The sequence below is a fragment of the Erithacus rubecula genome (assembly GCF_903797595.1).
Source record: "Erithacus rubecula genome assembly, chromosome: 13".
In the NCBI taxonomy this organism is placed as follows: Eukaryota; Metazoa; Chordata; class Aves; order Passeriformes; family Muscicapidae; genus Erithacus; species Erithacus rubecula.
Genome location: NC_136665.1, coordinates 13,288,466 through 13,309,797, shown reverse-complemented (window position 1 = coordinate 13,309,797; position 21,332 = coordinate 13,288,466). Strand labels below are relative to the sequence as shown.

The 21,332-nt window shown below is 40.6% G+C and overlaps 1 protein-coding gene across 2 annotated transcripts in view; it reads right to left on the bottom strand.

Moving 5' to 3' along the window:
* PTPRG (protein tyrosine phosphatase receptor type G) overlaps positions 1 to 21,332 on the bottom strand; it is a 384,534-nt gene that overhangs the window by 166,268 nt on the left and 196,934 nt on the right. For both annotated transcript variants that reach the window (XM_079316643.1, XM_079316644.1), the window contains 2 exons: positions 15,224 to 15,403; positions 9,595 to 9,743 (listed from right to left, as the gene is read on the bottom strand). In XM_079316643.1, coding sequence (XP_079172769.1) covers positions 9,595 to 9,743; positions 15,224 to 15,403 — 329 coding nt within the window. The remainder of the gene's footprint in view (positions 1 to 9,594; positions 9,744 to 15,223; positions 15,404 to 21,332) is intronic.

The window sequence follows — 21,332 nt, the reverse complement described above, 5'->3', positions numbered from 1 at the left end:
AAGTGTCTGTGGGATATGTTAACAAAGGCAGTGAAGACTGGAGGCAGCTGCAGGCATTTCCTGGACATACCAGCCCACTTTTCCTACTCTCTGAACCCAGAGGATAAAGATGCTTCTGCAGCCAGCCAGCCTAGATGGGACAGTGATAGAAAAGGGCATTATTGGCCTTTCGTGGAATGTACTAAAATGCCCAACTATTCCAGGAAAAAAGAATTTTTCTTATTAAGCCACATAGAGAAACAGGAAGCAGAGGACACATATTCAGGAATACAAGTATTTTCACCAAATTGTTTTTTACTTTATGGAAAGACAAGAGTCTCAAAGCATGAACAAACACATACATTTTTTTCTTGTTTCCAACCACTTGGTTTTTATTTAATTTCCACCAGACAGTAAACTTCAGCTGTATTTTAGATCCTTTTTCAACTTTAGTTAACCTTCCCATCCTGTCTGGAAATATAGTGCCTTTGAACTGGGAAAATAACAAGGATTATGCTCATATTGCTGCATCCCAGAGCAGGAATTCCTCTGGGGCAGGTGCTGCACAAAACCAGCAAAGAGATATTCTTTATCCCAAAGAGCTTTTAGATTCAATATAAGAAACTGCAAAGTGATTCAGGTGGAAAGGCAAGAAAGTAAATATGATACTACTGATCAGCACAGTCCACAATGATATATTTCAGCCTGTTCCCCCTTAGAATTAAAAAGCCTTTTGGTGACCTGCATTGGAAAATTGGTTGTAACTAAAAGCTTTTTTTGGATGCATAAATAACCAGACAAGAAAATGCATCTTCCTTTCTGGTTTACACAAGCTTTTGGTAGTCATCCCTTACAATGCAGTTCTTTAACACGTGATAAAATGACAAAAAAAGTGTCTGAATAATTGTACTGAATTTTCTCATAGCCAAAAACATGTCTGACGTAATTTATTCTCTTGGCACAAAATTATAGCTACTGTTTAGAATTCCTCAGGAAAAAAACCCCAAACAAAACCCAAAAGAAGTAAAATGCAATCAGTAAAGCACCAGTACAATAGATAATTTAAATCATTTCCTGCTTGCTGCCTTAAATCTTGATTAACATTAGTGAAATCTATTCTGATTGTTCGAGTCCCAGTGAAATGGCTTCCACAGGAAATACTTTCTGACAGCTACCAACCAGCCCATTAACCACATTAAGGTTTTGTTTTGATCTTTTTGTGTGCCAAGGAATCATTATCTCTTCTTAACATATTCGTGCAATGTTTCTTTTATCCCTCACACCCTAAATATTATCCTTCTTTGTTATTTCCAGAGAGCCTGGAACCTGGGATAATCATGAAAGGTCCCACATCTCCAGGGGATGACATCCCAAAGCCTGTTGGAATTGCCCAATAGAAAGGGGCTATGCTGAGCACTTATCAAGGCTCACATGTTTCTAACCAGCTTGCCAGGATCCTCCTGTGCATCCAGCCTGGCACAGCATGAGTGTGCACCTGTCCTGGTGCTCAGAGCCCACAGCCCAGACACACCTGAGGGACCTGCAGCTCCCCTCCCTGTAAGCCTCACACACTTCATGGCTATGCACACTGGAACCTGAAAAAAATTGCCTTCTGGCATTTAAGTCCCCAAACTTCTAAAGGTATGAGCAATTCTCAGAAACTCAACTCCCTGTTTTAGGCTGAAGTGGCCATTTCTCCTGAGAATAATCCTAAATCCCTTTAACAGCTGCAGGAGCAAGTTTCTTTTGCAGTTTTGCTGAAGACCCCTTTTCTATCTTCTGTCCAATATGTGTTTGATGCTGAGGTCCAGCAGACTCCTCACGTCACCCCAATTGTAACCAGGTTAGAAAGCCTCAGTGCATAGCCTCCCTACCTGCACTCACCTCTCACCATCACTGCTGGCTAAAGGAAGGTGACATGAATGTGTAAGAGAACAGTTCACATTAAACATCCTTTTAAGTCCACCAAAGTCCTGGCCTGTTCATAAGCCAGGGCCAAATGAAGCCACCTCCCCATAATGAATCCCTTCTTCTTGCAGGAGACTTCTAGACACACTCCCATGGCAGCTACCTACCATGCTGAAGCAGCAGAAATAGCTATCACCTGCTGTCCTCTTCCTTCTCCTCCCAAAATCAAGTAACTTTTCCAGAAGAACAGGATTTAGTAAGCTCCCCTACAAATTTTCCTCCCTTTTTTTGTCACACTGAGTACCCAGAGCAAAAGGCAGTAAATCCAGTGCACTAAGTACACAAGGAGCTCAGCATGCAGAGCTCACCTTTACAGCTGGGGAGAGACAGTCCTATTTTTCCAACTTGCACAATCCTACATTTCAAGTAACAATCCTATTGAATCTGCTACCTTTCATTAAAGTAGCTCTTACAACTCTGTAAAATTCTCCAACCTTTGTATTGATTTTTTCTCCTATTCAAAATAACTCTCCTTTACAACAAGAGCTGGCTGTCAGCCTCTTATCTCTTATTTTCACCCCATCTGATCCTCTTCTCCTTGTCAGTCTTTCCAGATTCCAATTAATCATGTAGAAAATCAGGGACTTATGTTAAGAAGAATGTACAACTCTTAGCTCATCATTAACATACTGTAATTGCAGTGTAGTGCCACTGCCTCTGACCTTTTCAACAAGTCAGTCGAAATCCTTTGGGGGAAGCAGGACATTCCCAGCCACAATGAAGAGGGTTATCTCTGATTCATGCTACTGGATAGTTATTTCAAAATAAAACTCTGGAAGCATTGTAACATTTGTAATTCAGTCTAGAAACTACTGGGGCCTGGCAGACAGCAGGAAGATGCAGCCATAAAACCAAACTGCTGCTCCATTCCTAAATTTTGTCTGAGTCTCTACACGAACAGTCCCAGGATACACTAACCCCTTCACTAAACATATTTTATTTCAGACCATCATCTCCTGTTTCTTCTTAATTATCATGGGACATTCACAGTAAAGATCAGCCAGATGGAGACTAAATATTTCACTACTACAAGATGGAGCATTCTGCACTAAAATGGAACCTTGATTACAATAAAGCCATTAATTAAAGTCTCAACTGACTCTCCTGTCAGAATATGGGAGATACTAAAGACAACTGAGAGGAGGCAGTGTACCAGCTACACTAAGGAAAATAAAACAGTAAACCAGACAGTGATAAGATGATGTTTAATTTGCACTACTCACAGTGAAACAAGACGGAAGCTCAGCCATGTGTTCAGTATTTCCATCCATTTTATGTTTTTAAAATGATGACACACTGCTTTCCTGACAATGAGAAACTTTAACAAGATTTACAAGCAGTGAAGAGCAAAAAGGAGTAAAGCCTAGAGACTCCAGGCATAAAGCCTTACTTTACTGGAGATAAGATGGAGATGTAGATTTGGCTTTTTAGATAAGACAGAGACACAGATGCAGCTTTTTAGCACACTGTATGTTTAGAGTATTTTATAGCTATCTGGACCCTTGAAGACTGTGGGGAAAGGGGAGAAAAAAGACTGTAAGAAAACAACAAAAAACCCCAACTATATCAAGTGTCATTTTGAAGAAAAAGAAATTAAACATGAAAATCCCCAAGCCATCTCCTTGTCTGAATAATTAAGTCAGAGGTGCTGTAAGAAGTGCAGATGGAATAAGCAGAGCATGCTAAATTCCCTGGACAGTATGAGTATGGAGCCAAATCCTCACTCGGAGTTTCACCAGCACATCTCCCATCAAAGTCACTGGCAGCTCTAAGCACCCCTTTATAAGTGTGGATCTGGTCCTTGGAGAGAATATTACACTAAAATTACTTCAGACAGTCGTAGTCTCTCACTGTGATATATTCCCAGTGGTCCTCTTTAGGTCCCTCTATCATTTTTTGACTTCTACTTTGCTACATCCTGACAGATGGAGGTATGGAAATTTGAAGAGCAACAAGTAAACAAAAAATAAGGAAATAAACCCAACACTGGCTCCCGTTTCACAATTGATCTTTACTTGTGCTTGAAATTGGCACCAGAGATCTTTGTAAAATTACAATTACCAGATATGCTGGATGCCAGAAATAATAAAGTCAGCTGCAATACAGGGTGTTAGATCTCTCCTGTACACCAAGAGAACATGCTGTGGTATGGTCATCATTTGATGTCATAAAGTGTGTGCAAATCTAAACAGACTCACAACTGCACCAAGAGTAACATCACAGAACAGAAATGGTCCTATTTCTAACATCATGAAGTAAATATTCCCTGCCATTCACAGGTGGACAGAAGGCTGGATGTATACTGGAGGTGATTTCAGGTGTGATAGAAAGTTTTTATATTCAGAATAAAACAAAACAAAAAACTCTAGTAAAGTAACTAGTCTTAGTTTATTTCCTGTAGTAAAGGTTCTTTACTGAATACCACTCATTTCTTCTACATTTATGACACTGATTGTCATCTGCCTATGATAATACAAACCATCAGAATTTAAGTAATACAATGAGAGATAAAATAGCACAAAGTGATAAACTTTGGCAAGGTTATCTGAGCATTCAAATTAGAGCAACTAATTGTAGATCTAGACCACACAGATGTCAGTATGTAGATTCAAAGAGAAAAGGAAGAAAATCAAAAATATAGTAAGAACAAAGACACCATTATAACCTGGAAAGTCTTCTAAGAGCAGCAAGAATTGTTAATGCAAATGATTGTTTTGAAACAATTTAATAAAATTATACATAAACATAATGTAAAAACTTGTTAATTGAAATAAGAGGGTGTCAGCTCTCCATTTTCTGCTGGGATGGTTTGTGAGGGTGGGTTGTTGTTGTTTTAATAGAAAAAACCTTGAGATTTCCAAAAACATGCATGTTGGTACTTGTGGGTATGAAATCACATTGCTTTTGCAGAAGCAATTTAGCCTAAACAGTGCAAGTTTCTTCACGTAAGAGTAAAAGGATGAGGTCTCTATGGCATATTGCAGTATGGTCCTTGGAATAAGATTCTCATTTACTAAATAAATTACTGTATAGTACTGTATAATGGTGTTCACATTATAACTGACAATTAGCACCATTAAAGAGAACGCTCATAAACAGCCAAAGCTCACATCAAATTAACACAGCCATGATTAAAATCACTCTTCTGATTTCTGCTCTTCACAGAAATAAGCAGCATTTTGCATAAAAATTACTACGAGGCAGCTAAGAAAAAAATTTAAAAAATAACCCCATGGTTATGCTGGGATGGTGGTACCTCACTCCAGCAGCACCCAGAGCACTGCCACGTCAGCTCCTCACTTGCTATGAAATATTAAGCACTGGGTTTCCCTCAGAGCAGCCAGGCAGCACAGCCCTGCCTGCTGCTGGGAACCAGCTTGGTGGCACAGGAGATTAAAGTGCTGCAATTACTCCTCTTGGCTCTAATGAGGGGAACCCAGGTTCTCTCCTGGCCTGAGGGAAGCTCATCTTCTTTATTTTAATTTTGTCACTTTTCCACTTAAGTGGTTGCTAGCATTTGCATGTCCACTTATATTGCTGTGGCTTCAGAAAGAAAAAAAATAACCTGAGGAATTATAGTGGAGAAGAACAATAACAAAATACAAAGGAGCCAGCAATTCATTAAAATTTAGAAAATGCAACATTAAAAACTTTTCTTAACTCTAAAAAAAAAAAAAAAAAAAAAAAGAGAGCCTTTTTCTAAACTGGCACAGAGCCCATGTCCTCATTAGGATTCACACTCCACTCACACAGCAATACACTAATGGTATCACTTTAATCTTCAGCATCACAGCACTACTTCCTGGCCTCACCCTGATATTGCTTGTAAAGTGGCAAGAAAGAGGGGAAAAAGAAGTTTCTAGTGAATGCTGACAAGGCCTGGTATCAATCTGGATGCAGTGGAAGTTTGAAGCACATGGACATCTCTGTTCATGAATGCTGCTTCAGAGACAGCCAAACTCGTAATGGCTTCATAAAGATCAAGTATCACTAAGGAAAATCTAATCAATAAATAAGCAATCAAGAGCACATAATGAAAGAATACCATTACATGTGCCACAGTTTAAAAAGAAGTCACAATATGCTACATTAAAGTACTGCAAGATAATACGCCTTTGATCCAACATGCCTTTAAAGCAGGAAACAAAAGGATGTTCTCATATATCTTACTAACTAATTTAAAATATAAATCATAAAAAAATATGATCCAGATGGGCTTCAATGAAGGAAACCAATTAACGTAGACAGCCTTGCCATCTGACACATTAGTTGTAATAATAAAAACCAAACAACATGGTCAAACAATAATGCTTTGTATTATATCTGACATTTCTAATTAGTTTCTGTATCCTCTTCAAGAAAAAAAGACTACCAACAAACACTTTGTTTCCCAGAGGAAAAAACTTCTAAACTTAATGTGCAGAGACCTCATTCTATGGATGAAGCTGATCTATCTGTGTTCCCTTGGGATGTGCTTTGGAACTAATGGGTTTTGCATAGTCCACATCTGGTTGTGAAATAAAGACTTAGAAAACATTTCCTTTCAGCTGCATTGCCACTGTAACTGCTGCAGACCTGGAATGCCAATACCTACCCACTCCTCTGAGCTTTTATTGGGTCCATGGGCTCAGAATAATCAGAATTATTTAGGCTTTGCTTTCTGTAGGATAGAATTTTGGTTTATCCTTTCTACAGCCTCCCTAGAAATGCTACTTCTCAAATGAAGTAGAGTGTTTTTGGCACAGACCTCCCAGCATCAGGCAGTTGGGGTTGCATCAGACAGTTGCAAGCTGCACTACAATTAGCATTACAAATTAAAAGCCCCACTGAGAATACATGTACAGTTACTGTTTGAGAAGTCTAATCCCAACTACTTAGACTGGTTTTGCATCTATCAGCAATAGAGACTCAATTTTATCACCTTAAACCTATTGGACCCTCCAAAATCCAGCCATAGAAATCCCTTGCAGCACATGATTGAAAGTCAGAATTCTTGTGTAGGAGGTAGATAGCATCACAATAGGAAAAGGCTTGATTTGGAAACTGTTCTTCCTTTACAGAAAAAAAAAAAAGAAAAGGAACTTTACTGTGGGAATTCTGCTAATGTCATCATACCAGGGAAGACTAGAGGCCAGAGGTCCATGTCATTGCAACAAACACAAATCACATGGAAATTATTAGGATTAACACTAAACCTATCTGATCCATCAATTTATTTTACTCAGCATTCATAAACAAGCAACATAAATTCCTAAAGGCAGTCAAGGCAGTCCCCCCTCAACTCTCAAGTTCATATTCTAAACAACTGAAATGAGGAATATTTAAACCATTGGAAAATTACTTCTTAGGAACTTGCTTATTTCCAAAGTACAAGAGCTTCCATTCATCAAGCCATCATCAAATAGCCTTGAAATTATAAACGGTTTCTGAAGTAAAAATACTGTTTTTAACACAAACAAGAAGGCTCTGGCTTTTTCACCCCTTTCACTCTCCCCAATTTCAGAGGAGAATTTGACTGGCTCTGTAGATTCCCTGAGTGCATCTTCCTGAGGTTTACAAATATCTATATTGCCAACTGAGACAGACAGGGCAGCATGACAATGTTTGAGCCTTTGCTCCATCTGCTCAGGGGTGGCCCCTTGTGAGAAATCACAGCTACATCAAGGAGATGATAATGGAAAAGCTCATTAAAAAGAAGACAAAAATAAAAGCTCTGCCTCTCAGAAAATTCAACATACAGGTAAACAATTGGGATACAAAAACCAGCTTCTAATTTTTGTGTGAGGGGACAGTTTGAAGAGGCAGGTGAAAATTGGAGGTTTTGATAATGCACCAGAATATATTGCAACCTCCCTTTGAGTTTTGGAAGCCTCTTCCCACCTCCTGGGAAATGGGACTTGGTTAAAGCCACATGTGAGGAATTATGGCAAGTTGGAGGGTGAATACAAGACCAGCACTTCTGCTCACCCCTGAACTTTTTGGGGAAGCAAGCTCAGCTCCCTGCAACCTGCTCAGGAACCAGATGCCACACTTGGGAGCTGCATGTCTGTGCTTACCCACAGGCAGAGGTAATCCCAGATAAGCTCTTGTTTATCTCACCATGCAAAACCTCAACTATGGAGTGAAAACTATCAACAAACGCTGTTGACACAGAAACACCACAGTGAGGACAGAGTGACCTGGGGCTATTGGTCACAAGCCAAGACTCAACTGCACCCAGCTCCTGAGAGAGCTGCACTCAGGGCCCTCCAAAGGCACATCCTTGCAGCCACTGCACACAGGAGCCTGTGCCATCCAAAGCCATGTCCCCAAAGCCACTGCACACAGGAGCCTGTGCCATCCAAAGCCATGTCCCCAAAGCCACTGCACACAGGAGCCTGTGCCATCCAAAGCCATATCCCCAAAGCCATGCACACAGGAGCCTGTGCCATCCAAAGCCATGTCCCCAAAGCCACTGCACACAGGAGCCTGTGCCATCCAAAGCCATGTCCCTGCAACCACTGCACACAGGAGCCTGTGCCATCCAAAGCCATGTCCCCAAAGCCATGCACACAGGAGCCTGTGCCATCCAAAGCCATGTCCCCAAAGCCATGCACACAGGAGCCTGTGCCATCCAAAGCCATGTCCCCAAAGCCACTGCACACAGGAGCCTGTGCCATCCAAAGCCATGTCCCCAAAGCCATGCACACAGGAGCCTGTGCCATCCAAAGCCATGTCCCCAAAGCCACTGCACACAGGAGCCTGTGCCATCCAAAGCCATGTCCCTGCAGCCACTGCACACAGGAGCCTGTGTCATCCAAAGCCATGTCCCTGCAGCCATGCACACAGGAGCCCGTGCCATCCAAAGCTGTGTCCCCACAGCCACTGCACACAGGTGCCTGGCCCATCTGAAGCCATGTCCCTGCACACAGCTGTGGCCCTGTGCTTTGTCCTTGTCCATCTGAAGCCATGTCCCTGCACACAGCTGTGGCCCTGTGCTTTGTCCTTGTCCATCTGAAGCCATGTCCTGCACACAGCTGTGCCCAGTCTCTGAACAGGCTGTGTTCCCAGGGCACTGTGCTGTACCCTCAGGCCATACCCGCTCTCAGGTATCTGGGCCGCTGTGGCTGGGGCTGCCTCGGGCCCAGCTGGCCCCAGCACAGGCAGAGCAAACAGAGCTGTTTACACGGATCTGTGGAGAGGTTCTGTTAGTGCCAGGTGAGGGACAGTGGCTGAATCCAGGTAGAGGTCAGGCTGTGTGTGTGTGTGTGTGTAAGCAATTCTGGTGACAGACTCCCAGAATGCTGCTATTTGTTTGTAAGCGTCATGGGAAAGGAAAGCTTTGGAGGACAACGAGGTCACCCGGCGGATATTTGTAAGCAGATCCTCCCACACATGGGAAGCTTATGGGAGAAATGAGAAAAGTGGCTGTTTGCAACTTAACCCATGGGACATGAGAGCTGGCAAGGCCAGCAAAGCAGAGCTTGGAGCTGACATTGCAGAAGCACATGAGAGATGATGGATAGAGTGCTGCGAGGGCCGGAAGGGCCTGCAAAGTGATATGTTCACTGAAAGAAACATTGCCCTGTTTCACAGCTGCCTCAGACTACAGCAATACACTGTGATTTTGTTTTCTCTGGGAACACAAGCACGTGTCTTTCCACTCACCTCGACGGGGAACCTCTTGCCGTTGATGCTGTGCTCGGAGCCAGCGGATCCGTTGCTTTGACCCCAGTGAAACTCGACTTTCTCTGCCTTGAATCTGCCCGGCAACCCGGCACCACTGACAAAATAATCGTCCTTCAACAGGATAGCAACTGCACACACAGAACAATGAGAAAGAAACTCTTAGCATAGCTCTTCTGAAACAGTTACAGTTTTTGCTCATTATATCAGAATATTTCCCCCAATGCAAGTAAAATGTCGGGTCATCATTTTCTTCATCACAGGGATTGGTTAAAAAACAGGTCTGCAAGTAATGTTGGCTAATTCTGGAAGTGATTATGAAGTTATACAGACTACAGAAAATCCCAAAGTCCAAATTTCTCAAGGACATTTTGCCCTCTTTATTGGACTTTGATTAAAATTTAAATGGAAACTACATCAAAACCTGTTTAATGTGCTTCCAGAGAGTAATGGCTGATCATGGTCCCTGTCCTTATAAATCCCTCAAGGTCTGTAGATCACAAGTTAAGAAAATAATGGGTCTCGCGTTTTTTGGATTTCCTCTTTTTGCTGGTGGGGACCCCTATGCCCTGTCCCACCTCTACTGTTGGACATGCTGGGTGCTTTCCTTAGCCACCTGCTCCTCCTCTCTGCAAAATGGGCAGAGTCACAATAACATTTTTGAGACCCACTCATGAGACATCCTCCATAAAAACTGGGCTTCATTACAGTAACTCTGATATTATTATTATTATTATTATTATTATTATTATTATTATTATTATGTGATCCAATGAGGGTCAGAAAGATGGCCTTTGTATTCTCTTTTCATTTCCAAAATCCTTTGTATTTTATGTAACAATAAAAGCCATGGGTCCAAACAGAGGGCAGAATTGTATGGTGGAAGCTGGTACATATTACAGGGGAGGCCTGTGGTCCAACCAATAACTGATTCCAGCTTTCAAAAAATTCCATTCTGCTACTCTCACTACAAGACCCCCTTCCTTTCCAGCATCTTCTGATTTTAATACACACCAGTCCTAAAAATTACTCCCCACAAAATTATCTCTTCTTATTCCTCACAAAACCGTTGCTTAAAAACAGAACTAAAATTTGAATTTTGTTCCTGTAAAAGTCATTGCAGACCAGGGCTTGCTGTGCCTAGAATCCTGTGATTTAAGCTGTGGGGTTGGTTTTAGAGATTTTTTTTTTTCTTTTTTAATGGAAATAGCAAAACCCACAAGGATTTCTCTATGTTCTTAAGCCAACTGTGTCATCACAACAGGAACATTAATATAAATCCAATTTTATTATGTAAGAAGGAGGATTTTATTCATAGCTGAAAAAAACAAACAAAAAAAAGCTACTTGTGAAATAAAAGTTACTTCTCTGTTAGTGACTCAGTACAGGCTCTGCTGCAGGCCAGGCTTTTTGCCCTCCCCTGACAGTGAGCTACAGCAGCATCATCTCACGTGTGATTTTTTGCACACAGCTCAACTTTAAATGTTTTGTGTCAAAACCATCTAAATGTTAAATTGAATGAGATGTTCAGATGTTTCTAAACTGCGCCAGCAAAATCATGGGGCTGTTTTCTTCCATGATTTCTGCTTCTTTTGGCACTCCCTTTGCATCCAAGTGCTTTGTGTAGGAGGATGGATGGTGCAGAACTGGCTATAGGATGCAGCCTGTGTGAGCCAGGGTATTGCTGGTAGTCACTGTCTGCTGACACCAAATCTGTGAAACACTGCTCTCCACCTCCCTTAAAAAACTCTCAATGAGCTCAGCAGTATTTTAAATGGTGAAAAATCTCATTCAATTAGTTACAAATTCCATAGAAGAAATTGTAGGAGATGAGGAATACAGCAAAGCAGATTTGTGTGCATCTGTTAAAAACCTCTGTGGAGATTCAGTTGCATCTAATAAATATTTGATAGTTCCCAAATAATTTATGTCTCTGTCAGGGGTCATTTTACTTGTTTTAGATGAATAATTAAAAGGATAATTAGGAGGATGTACAATCTGGAATGTTCATCTAATTGTTCATTTTACAGTATTTCTTACAATGCTGAGTTGTATGACACATGTTCCCATCACCTTCCCAGCTAATCAGCATCCCCTTATTGCCAGGAACTTCCCTCCTTTTTCTGTGACCCCAGGCATTCAGGGCTGAAATAACCAAACATCACTTTACTGGGCTTTGGGAGCCACTGCTTTTATCCCAGGAATTCTATAGAGTGCAAGGAATCAACCCCCAAAGCCCACTAATTTAAAATACTATATAATTGAGATTACAAACCCAAAGAAAGTGATGTGCAGCCACCAGGACCACAATTGTGTGATGTCATTTGCAGGTTCAGGCTGGTATTGGATGCCCTTCACCCCTGTGAGAGCAGGAATAAATCTGGACTCAAAGCAGCTCTTACTCTGCACTAGCAGAGTGGCTCTGATGTCAGGACCAGCCAGAGTGATGCACATCACATGGGAAAGATACTGAACAAAAACACATTTCTGATAGAAATTTTAGGAAATTTCTCTAAACAGAATTCTCCTGATTTTAGAAATTTTTGGTATGAACACAATTAATGCAAATACAGCTATGAAATGTGTATATCCTCCAAGTGATCTCTAGTACCTAATACTACGGCCAGCTAATCTAGTGATGAAATTGAACCCACATTAGTGTCTTTGCCAATGTAATTGTGCACAAAAGCACTTCTAGTCAAGATGGACCTAAAAAATCCATTGATGTTTTCTGAATGAAACGCTGTTTTCTGTACATTGTCTGCTCTTTATCTGATGGAGTGGGACACAAACAAAAAAGAGCAGAACAAATATAAACAGAATTACCTTTCAGAGCCTAAAAATAACTCATTGTTCTATCATAAAAAAAAAAAAATTACTAGGTCCTACAGCAATAACAATAAGCCAAGCAACATATTTCCTGCCAGTTAATGAGCATTAAGGTTAAGGGCCTTTAGCTTTCCCAGGGACCCCTGTCTCTTTAAACCAGTCATTAATTGCTGAGAAATGCCCTCTACATCCATCACCATTTCTTAAACAGTTATTTAGTTTACTGTCTCTGTCAGCCTGCAATACGAAGGTCTTGTGTGGCCATCTGCTCCACGACTCTGCTGCCAAAACGCGTCGCGATTTATGGCACAGTCGGCCTCTATCTTATACCCACAAGCCAAAACATCCTACTTGGTTTGCTGCTCTACCACTTACCACCTTTAAAATTAATGCCAGGCAAGTTTCTTCAAAAGGTCAGAAAACCAAGAAAAGGAATGGGACTTGATAAAACAAGGGAGGAGTCAGGAGCTCAGCAGAAGAAATCAGAGCTGACAGCGAGGCAAAAAGAGTCTTCACGTTACCAGTAAAAGGCCGTAAGTTACCAGGAAAAGTGACAGTTACTGTTGCTCTGAGAAGCAATAAGTTGTCAGCAAAAATCCATACCCCAATGGGTGAGGAAATCAAATATAGCAGCACTGCTAAAATCACCCAGCAGAATGAAGCTTCAGCTTTCATTGCCAACTGCGCCAAGACCAGAAAATCTGCTGACACTTTTCAGTTCAACAGAAGAAGGTTCTAGCTTGTACCAGCAGCTGTGTGGCCAGCAGGACATGGGCAGTGACTGTCCCCTTGTACTCAGCACTGGGCTCACCACAAGAAGGACATTGAGGGGCTGGAGTGTGTCCAGAGAAGGGAATGGAGCTGGGGAAGGGTCTGGAGCACAGGTCTGATGAGGAACCGCTGAGGGAGGGGCTCAGCATGGACAAAAGGAGGCTCAGGGGGAACTTTCTTGGCTCTCTAAAACTCCCTGGAAGGAGGTTGCAGCCAGGTGGGGGTTCAGTCTCTTCTCCCAGGTAACAAGTGACAGGACAAGAAGAAATGGCCTCCAGTGTTGCCAGGGGAGGTTTAGATTGAATATTAGAAAGAATTTCAAAAGGGTTGGCAAGCAGTGGAAGAGACTGCCCAGGGAAATTCTGGAGTCACCATCCCCATAGGTATTTAAGAGATGTGTAGATCTGGGGACATGGTTTAGTGGTGTCCTTGACAGTGCATGGTTAATGGTTGGAATCAATGCCCTTAAAGTTATTTTCCAACCTAAATGATTCTATGATTCTAACATGGTTTCCTATCATATGTCCAGCAAAGTTACTGTTATATGTACGGGATAGCAACAACATCCTTCTTAGAAGAATAGTACCGTCACTTCTTCTTGGTCTTTCTAATTACATTTATTGCTGATTACCACAAACAGCCTCTCTGACCATAAAGGGCAGGGTGCATAACATGAGTAGATTAATTAAGCACCAAATTTCCATAGCATTCAACCTTGCCTGAACCTCATGCTGCTACCAAGGGCAACAAAGTCAGAATTTCAAAGCAAACAGGAGCACTTCTCAGTGAAGCTGGGAAAAAAAAATCTGAGTAATGCAGCAAAACCCTCAGGTATGCTTGGTGGTGGTTGATGCTAACTGGATTTGCTTTGCAGTGAAAGAAAACAGGCTCACAGTCTGCCACTCCATTTCATCTGAGGGGCAATAACTCCTGCTAAGATCCTGAACTGCTGGAGCTGGATCTGAGGCACTTGCTGGACTCCAGGCTGATGCCTTGGGTTTTAGCTTTTACATTTTTCAGAATCTCTGCTGCTTAGGGTGTAACTCTGAAACTCATGGCTCAGATGCAAAGTGCCCTGGAGTTGATGGGTGTATCTGAGGTCACCTGTGCACAGCTGAGCCACCCACCCCAGAGCAGGTACATGCCCTGGGTCTGGCTAGCTGACCTGTGACAGGAGACATGCTACAGGGAGCACTATAGAGATGCATGTCAGATGTTAATAAAGATAAAAATATACTTCCAATAAATAAAATTGAATTAATTAGTGGTTTAATCCAATTCCCTAAAAATACTTGACCTTGTCAAATGAAGAGGGTGGCCTTATAATTTCTGCTTTTTACGTTTTTAGAATTAAAGAGCAATCAAATGCACACAGCTTTGCATATAAATCAACCTTGACCTTTCGTTGAACTGTTTTGGTAAAAATAAGCAGTACTCTTATGTGTGCCTGCTCTTTTTTCTCTAAAAGCCAGAACAGACAGAGCAGAAAAGGATTCAGTTCAGTGAAGAACACTGTGCTATAATCATATCAGAAACACATTAATAAGCCCCCACTACTCTGAGCAGTTATTGCTCTTTCTTCTCTAAAATCTTCCAATTTCTAAGACTTCCCCTCTCCTTCCCCCTGAGCCCTGCATCTCCGCGCATTCTTTTGGATTAGGTGTTACAGCCTCCCAAAGCTGATAATTCAAGGTTACACCTTGAAACTCTTACACTGCCTTTTATTCTGAGGAATAACTGACTACCAAGAGAATTAGTTTAGGCTGAGAACAAAAAAAAAAAAAAAAAAGCCCTTAAAAAAAAAACAACCTTAAAATCAATCTGCAGAACTAGCTCTGCATAGAATGAAGAGGCAGAGGTAGGTGGCTTCTATTGAAAAATTACATAAAAAAAAAAAAAAAAAGACAAAAAACCCAAACAACAGAACAATAAAAAAGGAGGAGGGTGGAACACAGCTTGAATTTTTAATTGACTGCAGTCAGGCTATGGAGATGAGCAGAAGAAAACATACCTGTTTTTCCTGTATTTTTCATCCACGTCTTGTTTGAAGATTCATTGTCAAAACCATCCAGCTGCAGCTCTTGATACTCATCTCCAACGTGGGCCAGGTGGTCAACAATGTCTATGGGAGACTGGTGAGACCCCCCACACTTCTCACTGGAAGCCATCCAGTGCTCGGGACCGTAGGTACCTGTTAAGAAACACCAATGTCAACATCCCAGTGGCTCTGTAATGCTGGAGAACTCTTAAGTGTGAGGATGAAGTACTTAAACTCCCCAGGTAACTCCACCACAGTTACAACTCCCACGTTTGAAAGAGGTTAAGACTTGTAAACTTATGAGGAGACTGAAATCCTTTGGCTTTGTGCCGTGTTCCAGCTTTGCCTCTGGCAGTAATGAACAATGGCCTTTTTAAAAAACAACTATTCTATTAAACTTTCTGCAGTTCCCAAGCTCCTCTTGTGCATATGTTATCAATTACCATGTTGCTCCAGGAACTTCCCTAAAGCTCCTGCCTTAATATATTGTATATATGTACAGTTCATCCTTTCATTATGGACAAATAACGTAACAGACACACATTAACTTGTGTTCTTGCAATACTATGCTTAGATATGATCTTCATTAATGACCTCATTTCTTTTGGAGGTTTTTAAGCCAGAAAAGATTAAAAGAAAGAATTAAACTAAATGTATGTTAGTAAATTTGAAGAAAACAACAATGGAAAAAGAATTATTCTGGAAGAAGTAAACAGGACAATGACCTGTCAGGAACACACAGTAAATTTCTTTAGTTGCTATTCTTACATGAGTTTTCTGGTTTTTTCATGAACAATTAAAATAATATGGAAAAGTAAGAGGTCTGAGGCAAAGACCTTGTCATCCACACCACATACCAGCCGAAGATGTGCTGCAACACCAGGGACTCTCAGCCCCACAGTTAGGAGGATCTGAAATGAATTTCAAATTTTTCTTATGACCTCCCTCTCCAAACCTTAACTTGTATTAACAGAGAGCTTATCTTCCTGTGAGTGCCAACAGTGGTTTAAGCTCCTGAAATAACAGCACAGATTTCTTATAAAGCACTTGCTGCTCACAGTTCTTGAAGTGCTTTACAGCAGGAATCAGCTACATAATTCTCATGTAAAGAAAAGGAAACTGATGGCTGAGAAGGGAAGCAATTTGCCCAAGCTCAACTACCAAAACCAAGTTACAACCCAGAGCTGAACTCTGTTCTCCTGAGAGTCCTGATGCCACACCTGTGTCACCTCTGAGCTCCAGAGTCAGCAGGACAGTTTGGGAGGCAGCAATGTGCATTTATTGCCCTTGCATTGAGCAGCATATGTGTATTCAATTAGCACCATCCAAACCCAGCAGTGGGAAGGCCAGCTTCTTTGGCCCCTGGGTTTTAATCTGTCTAGCTGCAAAGTGCAGTCGTGCTCTCTTCTCGTGAGCTGATGCAGGACACTTAATCAATAGTAAGATTTTGCTACACTCACCACACACAAATGCTGTCTCTGGTACCCAAACTACAATAAGAAAATTTTACTTTCAAGTACAATTAGGCAAACATTGCAAAGTAGTTTAAAAATAATTTACATCATCTGTCCAGGTAAAAAATCAGTTTTGTTTATCTCGGGGTTCAACTTATATTGTCAGCAAGAGCTGCCTTCAGTTATTTCCCAATGTACCACAACCAAGGAGCAGAGAATTATTAAAACCCCTACATGGGGAAAAACAAATGTCTTCCACTCAAACACAGCTATATTTCCCCAATCAGGTTGCTCTGAGTAATTGGTTTGTAGTGAGTTAATTGGAAATTCAGATTTACTTTATATATAACCTTGCATCTACCCCATGGAATTTGGGAATTTGCTTTACATATTTAGCACTACACACAATCAAACCCGCCAGCTCTCGTTTTTTGGCTTTATTATAAACAAGGGGTGAACTTTTCAAAAGCACTCTGCCCACAGAGGCTATCGCAGTGGTTTCAGCTGTGCATTCAAAAGGAGCTGTGCACTCAATTTTTTTCTTTTTTAAGTATTCTGGTGTCAATGAGGAATTTACCCCTCCCCCCCCCCCTTTTTTTTAAGTAGGCAGATTTATTTTAACAGGGACTGTATGGTTTCTTCCACACATCTTGTCACAATTATTTATTTATTTATTTATTTATGTATTTATTTATTTAAAGTATAGCCAGCTCTCGACCTATTTGCAGTGAAAACTGCCTTGTCAAAATGAATAAAATAAGCCATAAGGGTAAACAAACAAACCACCATGTTGAATTAAAACCTCAAATGACTTAGGTATCTGAACAGATTCTTGCTGAAATGTAGTGCTTCACAGACTTTTGTTAGGTCTTAGCTTTGTTTCATTTTAAAAAGCAAGTTTGCTTTTTTTTTTTTTAAATTAATTTAACTTGCTTGAATTAATTTAATAGCAATAAATCTCTTTTGATAAACACAGTGGCTTCACTTGCTTGTAAATCTATAATCTAACAAAATGAAGCCTCGCAGTATCTGCTTTCTTCATGTGACAGTATAAGTTTCCATGCATAAAATGTTTCCATACTCGTGCTGAATTATTAAAGAAAAAAAAAATCTAATGCAATGAAACTCTCAGCAATTCAAAACCTCAACTTAGTGCTGGTGCTATGACTCCAAGTCCTGACATCACAAATTACAGTCATAAGGCTAAGCTCCAATTTAGAGGTTCAAGACCTGCTAGTTAAAATCAGCCCAGGATTTTATAAATGGCTAGGCTTGCCATTAATTTCTTTTACAAGTTTTTGATATTTAAATGACTACATGCAATGTGACCTGCACCATTATGGCTGCAGCTTGAGACAAATACAGAGTCAACATCTCCACTGCCAGCAGTGCAGAACTGGGGCTGCCCCAGCCTTAACAATGACCACAGAAAGGGGAAGGCAGCCAGGGAGGGAGAGGAAAACTTGGAGTTTGAAACCAAAATAAATAAATTATAGCTCCTACCCAGAAAAAAAAAAAAAAGTGCTCAGCAACCTATATAATATAATCAAGAGTAGTGCAGTGGGATTCATGAATTCCCAGGTGGCCATCAGAAGGGTTCAGGCTCAACTGCCTGGTTTTTTCCATGGACATTCAAGTGCAGTTTCAATTAAAACTGATCTTCCACTACAGATTTCAAATTAATTCTTCTTCCAAGTGTCTCATGCTCCAGACATCCTTGCTTTGCAAAAAAGCCCTATATCATTAGAGGAGGAAATAGAACACTTTTTCCAAGCTTGCAGATATTGATTACCTATTCCTTCCATCAAAGCACAATTGCCATTCTGCACTGTATAAATCTCTTCAGCGTTAGACACTTTATAAAGTACTGAGAATTATATCATTAATCATTTGCAGTTACACCTGTCTTGCTTTATTGAATTCTTTGTTTTTTAGAACTTTAAATAAATGCTTTTAAATAAAAACATGACACTAAATAAAGACTCTGTTTCACTTAAACCTAGTTAAAAAAAGAAATCCTGTAAGTCTGTGTGTGACATTTACCCATCTGAAACACAGGAACTTATGGCTATTTGTATTTCATTTTTCCAACAGTAAGCATGGTGACTTAAATCAAATAAAATTTCAAATGAATGTGAGTTGGCCTTTTTAGGCTGATAAATAATTCGGTTTTCAGAAACCAAGTTAAGAGCCCACACCTGCGTTAATAAACAACACACATTTTTACTGAGATGGTGGGACAACCTGCAAGCAAAGGTGAACATCAGACAGCCCCACCCTAGAGCTGGAATATTTGATCCAGAGGCAGCACAGAAAGAACGATAAGTGATAATGTTTGGCATCTTCAGGAGCTGAAGTCAGTCCTGCCCCAGGAAACCACGGGCCAGAGCTGAAGGGGCAGGAGGGCTGAGCCACCCCAGCTCAGGGAGTGCTGGGGAGCAGCCAGGTCTGTGGAACTGAGCTTTGCTCTGCTGAAATCAGGGACTAAAGGAGCCACTGAAGGCTGGAAGGAGAGCTGGGGACAGGCAGCACAGCAATCCTGGGATCTCACAGTTCAACCCACACTTCAAGCCAGAGATGTCATCACCCATCCTTGTCTGAAACTACCTGACACTTCTAAATTCTTTACTCAGGCAAAATCATTCTGCCAATGACTGCAGTAACTTTAATAGTTTTTTAATATGGTCTGCTCCTTAAATATAATCCAAAATTACTTTTTTCTTCTTTTTACTGTACAAAGCAATGAGCAGTCTTCATTAATGAAAAACCATTAAAGTAATGTATTCTGCCAAAATCTAATTAAAGCTTGTATAAAAACTTCCACTTAAAAAATATATGTATATATATTTGTTTGTCTCCCGCAGGTTTTGTTTAAGACATCTGTTATTAAAACCATTGACATTTCCTTGATTTTGCAGAACTTTTGAATTAATGGATCAGCCACTCTGATGTAAACTGGTGTGTAACACATATACCTTTACACAGATGGAGTTTACCAGAAATTAGCAATTTTTGAGTAATATGATTTTCATCATTCATTTGTAAAGAGGTAGAAATATCAACTTTTTAAATTTTTTTTTTTAATTTAATTTCACTCATTTTCTAAGCATTTTTTACAAAAATGTGATTTTAAATCTCAGGCCTGACATGGAAAGAACTGGCTTAGGGGTTTTAATTTTGGAGGTTTTTTATTATTTGTTCTTCTTGGATCTTTTTTTAACAGAATTACCTCAGACAAATCTTTGTCTGTATTCCATGCCTCTTTACTTTTCATTTTTGAATGAAGATGGTAATAATGATTGCAAAGCAATCAAATCCCCTCATTTCTGCAATTAGCTTGGTCACTTCATGGAGACATCCTATGCCATCATCTTAATGAGGAAGAAAATTCCATGTTTCTATTAGGTCAAAATCCAACCAGTTATTAGGGACTGATGGAATGAATTAGTATTTCCTCTTCAAATAAATACAGAGCTCCCAGCCTTTGCTTGCACAGCTCTGGAGGGGCAGCAGACTTCAAGAAGAAGTAAGAAACCTTCTTTAAGTTTTACAGGCTCAGGATAAATGGAGATGCTTCCCTTTCCATGGACTGGCAGCTATGACCAGCATTTAGCTGAGCAACACTACAGATCTGAATCTCTGCCTCCAAGTCTCTGCTCCATCATGAGCCAAATCTCAAGAAACACTGAAATATCACCATCAGTAAACAAAATCAGCTCCTTTCTTCCACATATAGAACAAGGAAGAAGTGCCCTTGCTGAGCTATAAAGTAATGAACTTCAACAGCAGGCTGGATTTTCAAACAGGAAAAAATTGTTTTAAACAAGTATCAGTGAAATTCACTACAGTAGTGAAACATGTTAAGATCCTTCAGAAATCTCAGTCCCAGGACTCCTCTGTGTTATCTGGGACCAAACTGAAACTGTTCCCTGGTGCCAGGAGATGTCATCATCACTGTTTGCCTTTTCTAAGGAGCTGTATCACTAAGTCCAGGAAGGCACTGGAGAAGGTGCTTAAGCCATGTAAATAGTGACAGGAGGCACTGCAGATCCAGACTGGCTGAAAAATCAGCCTACCTTTACCCTCTCCCTTCATCTCCAGTCCCCTCCTGGGAAGCAGAAATAAAGTGAAATCTGTAGGATGAAGCCTAAAGACTGCATTTAGATTCAAGGCCAAAAAGAATGATTTGAATGACATATCTCTTGCTGATTGATTTAGTATGAGGCTGCAGAGGTAAAAGTATAAAAATCCCTGAAAGCCTTGATAAAAATCAGTAGCATCTTTCAGAGGTCTTCCCATTGCAGAGAAAGCAACCAGGTTGTTAAATCATTATATTAGGGGGAAAAGTTGCTGAAATTATACTGTCTTTCTCTAAAGTGATGGCATATCAAAATCAAAGGGATGGAGAAGGAGAGCCTGTAGTTAAGAGTTCACAGTGCTGCTTTGAACAAAGACTTCCTGCCCTGGGGGAAAAAGGGCTTTTCATTTTATTATTCTCTGTCATCACTCTGTTTAACATGAGACACTTGTGCTTGCAGAAAATTCCAATTACAGCTTGAAAAATGAGACCAAATACCCAGAGCAAGATCCTGAAGAGCTTGCTGAGACACAAACAGGTCTAAGCAATC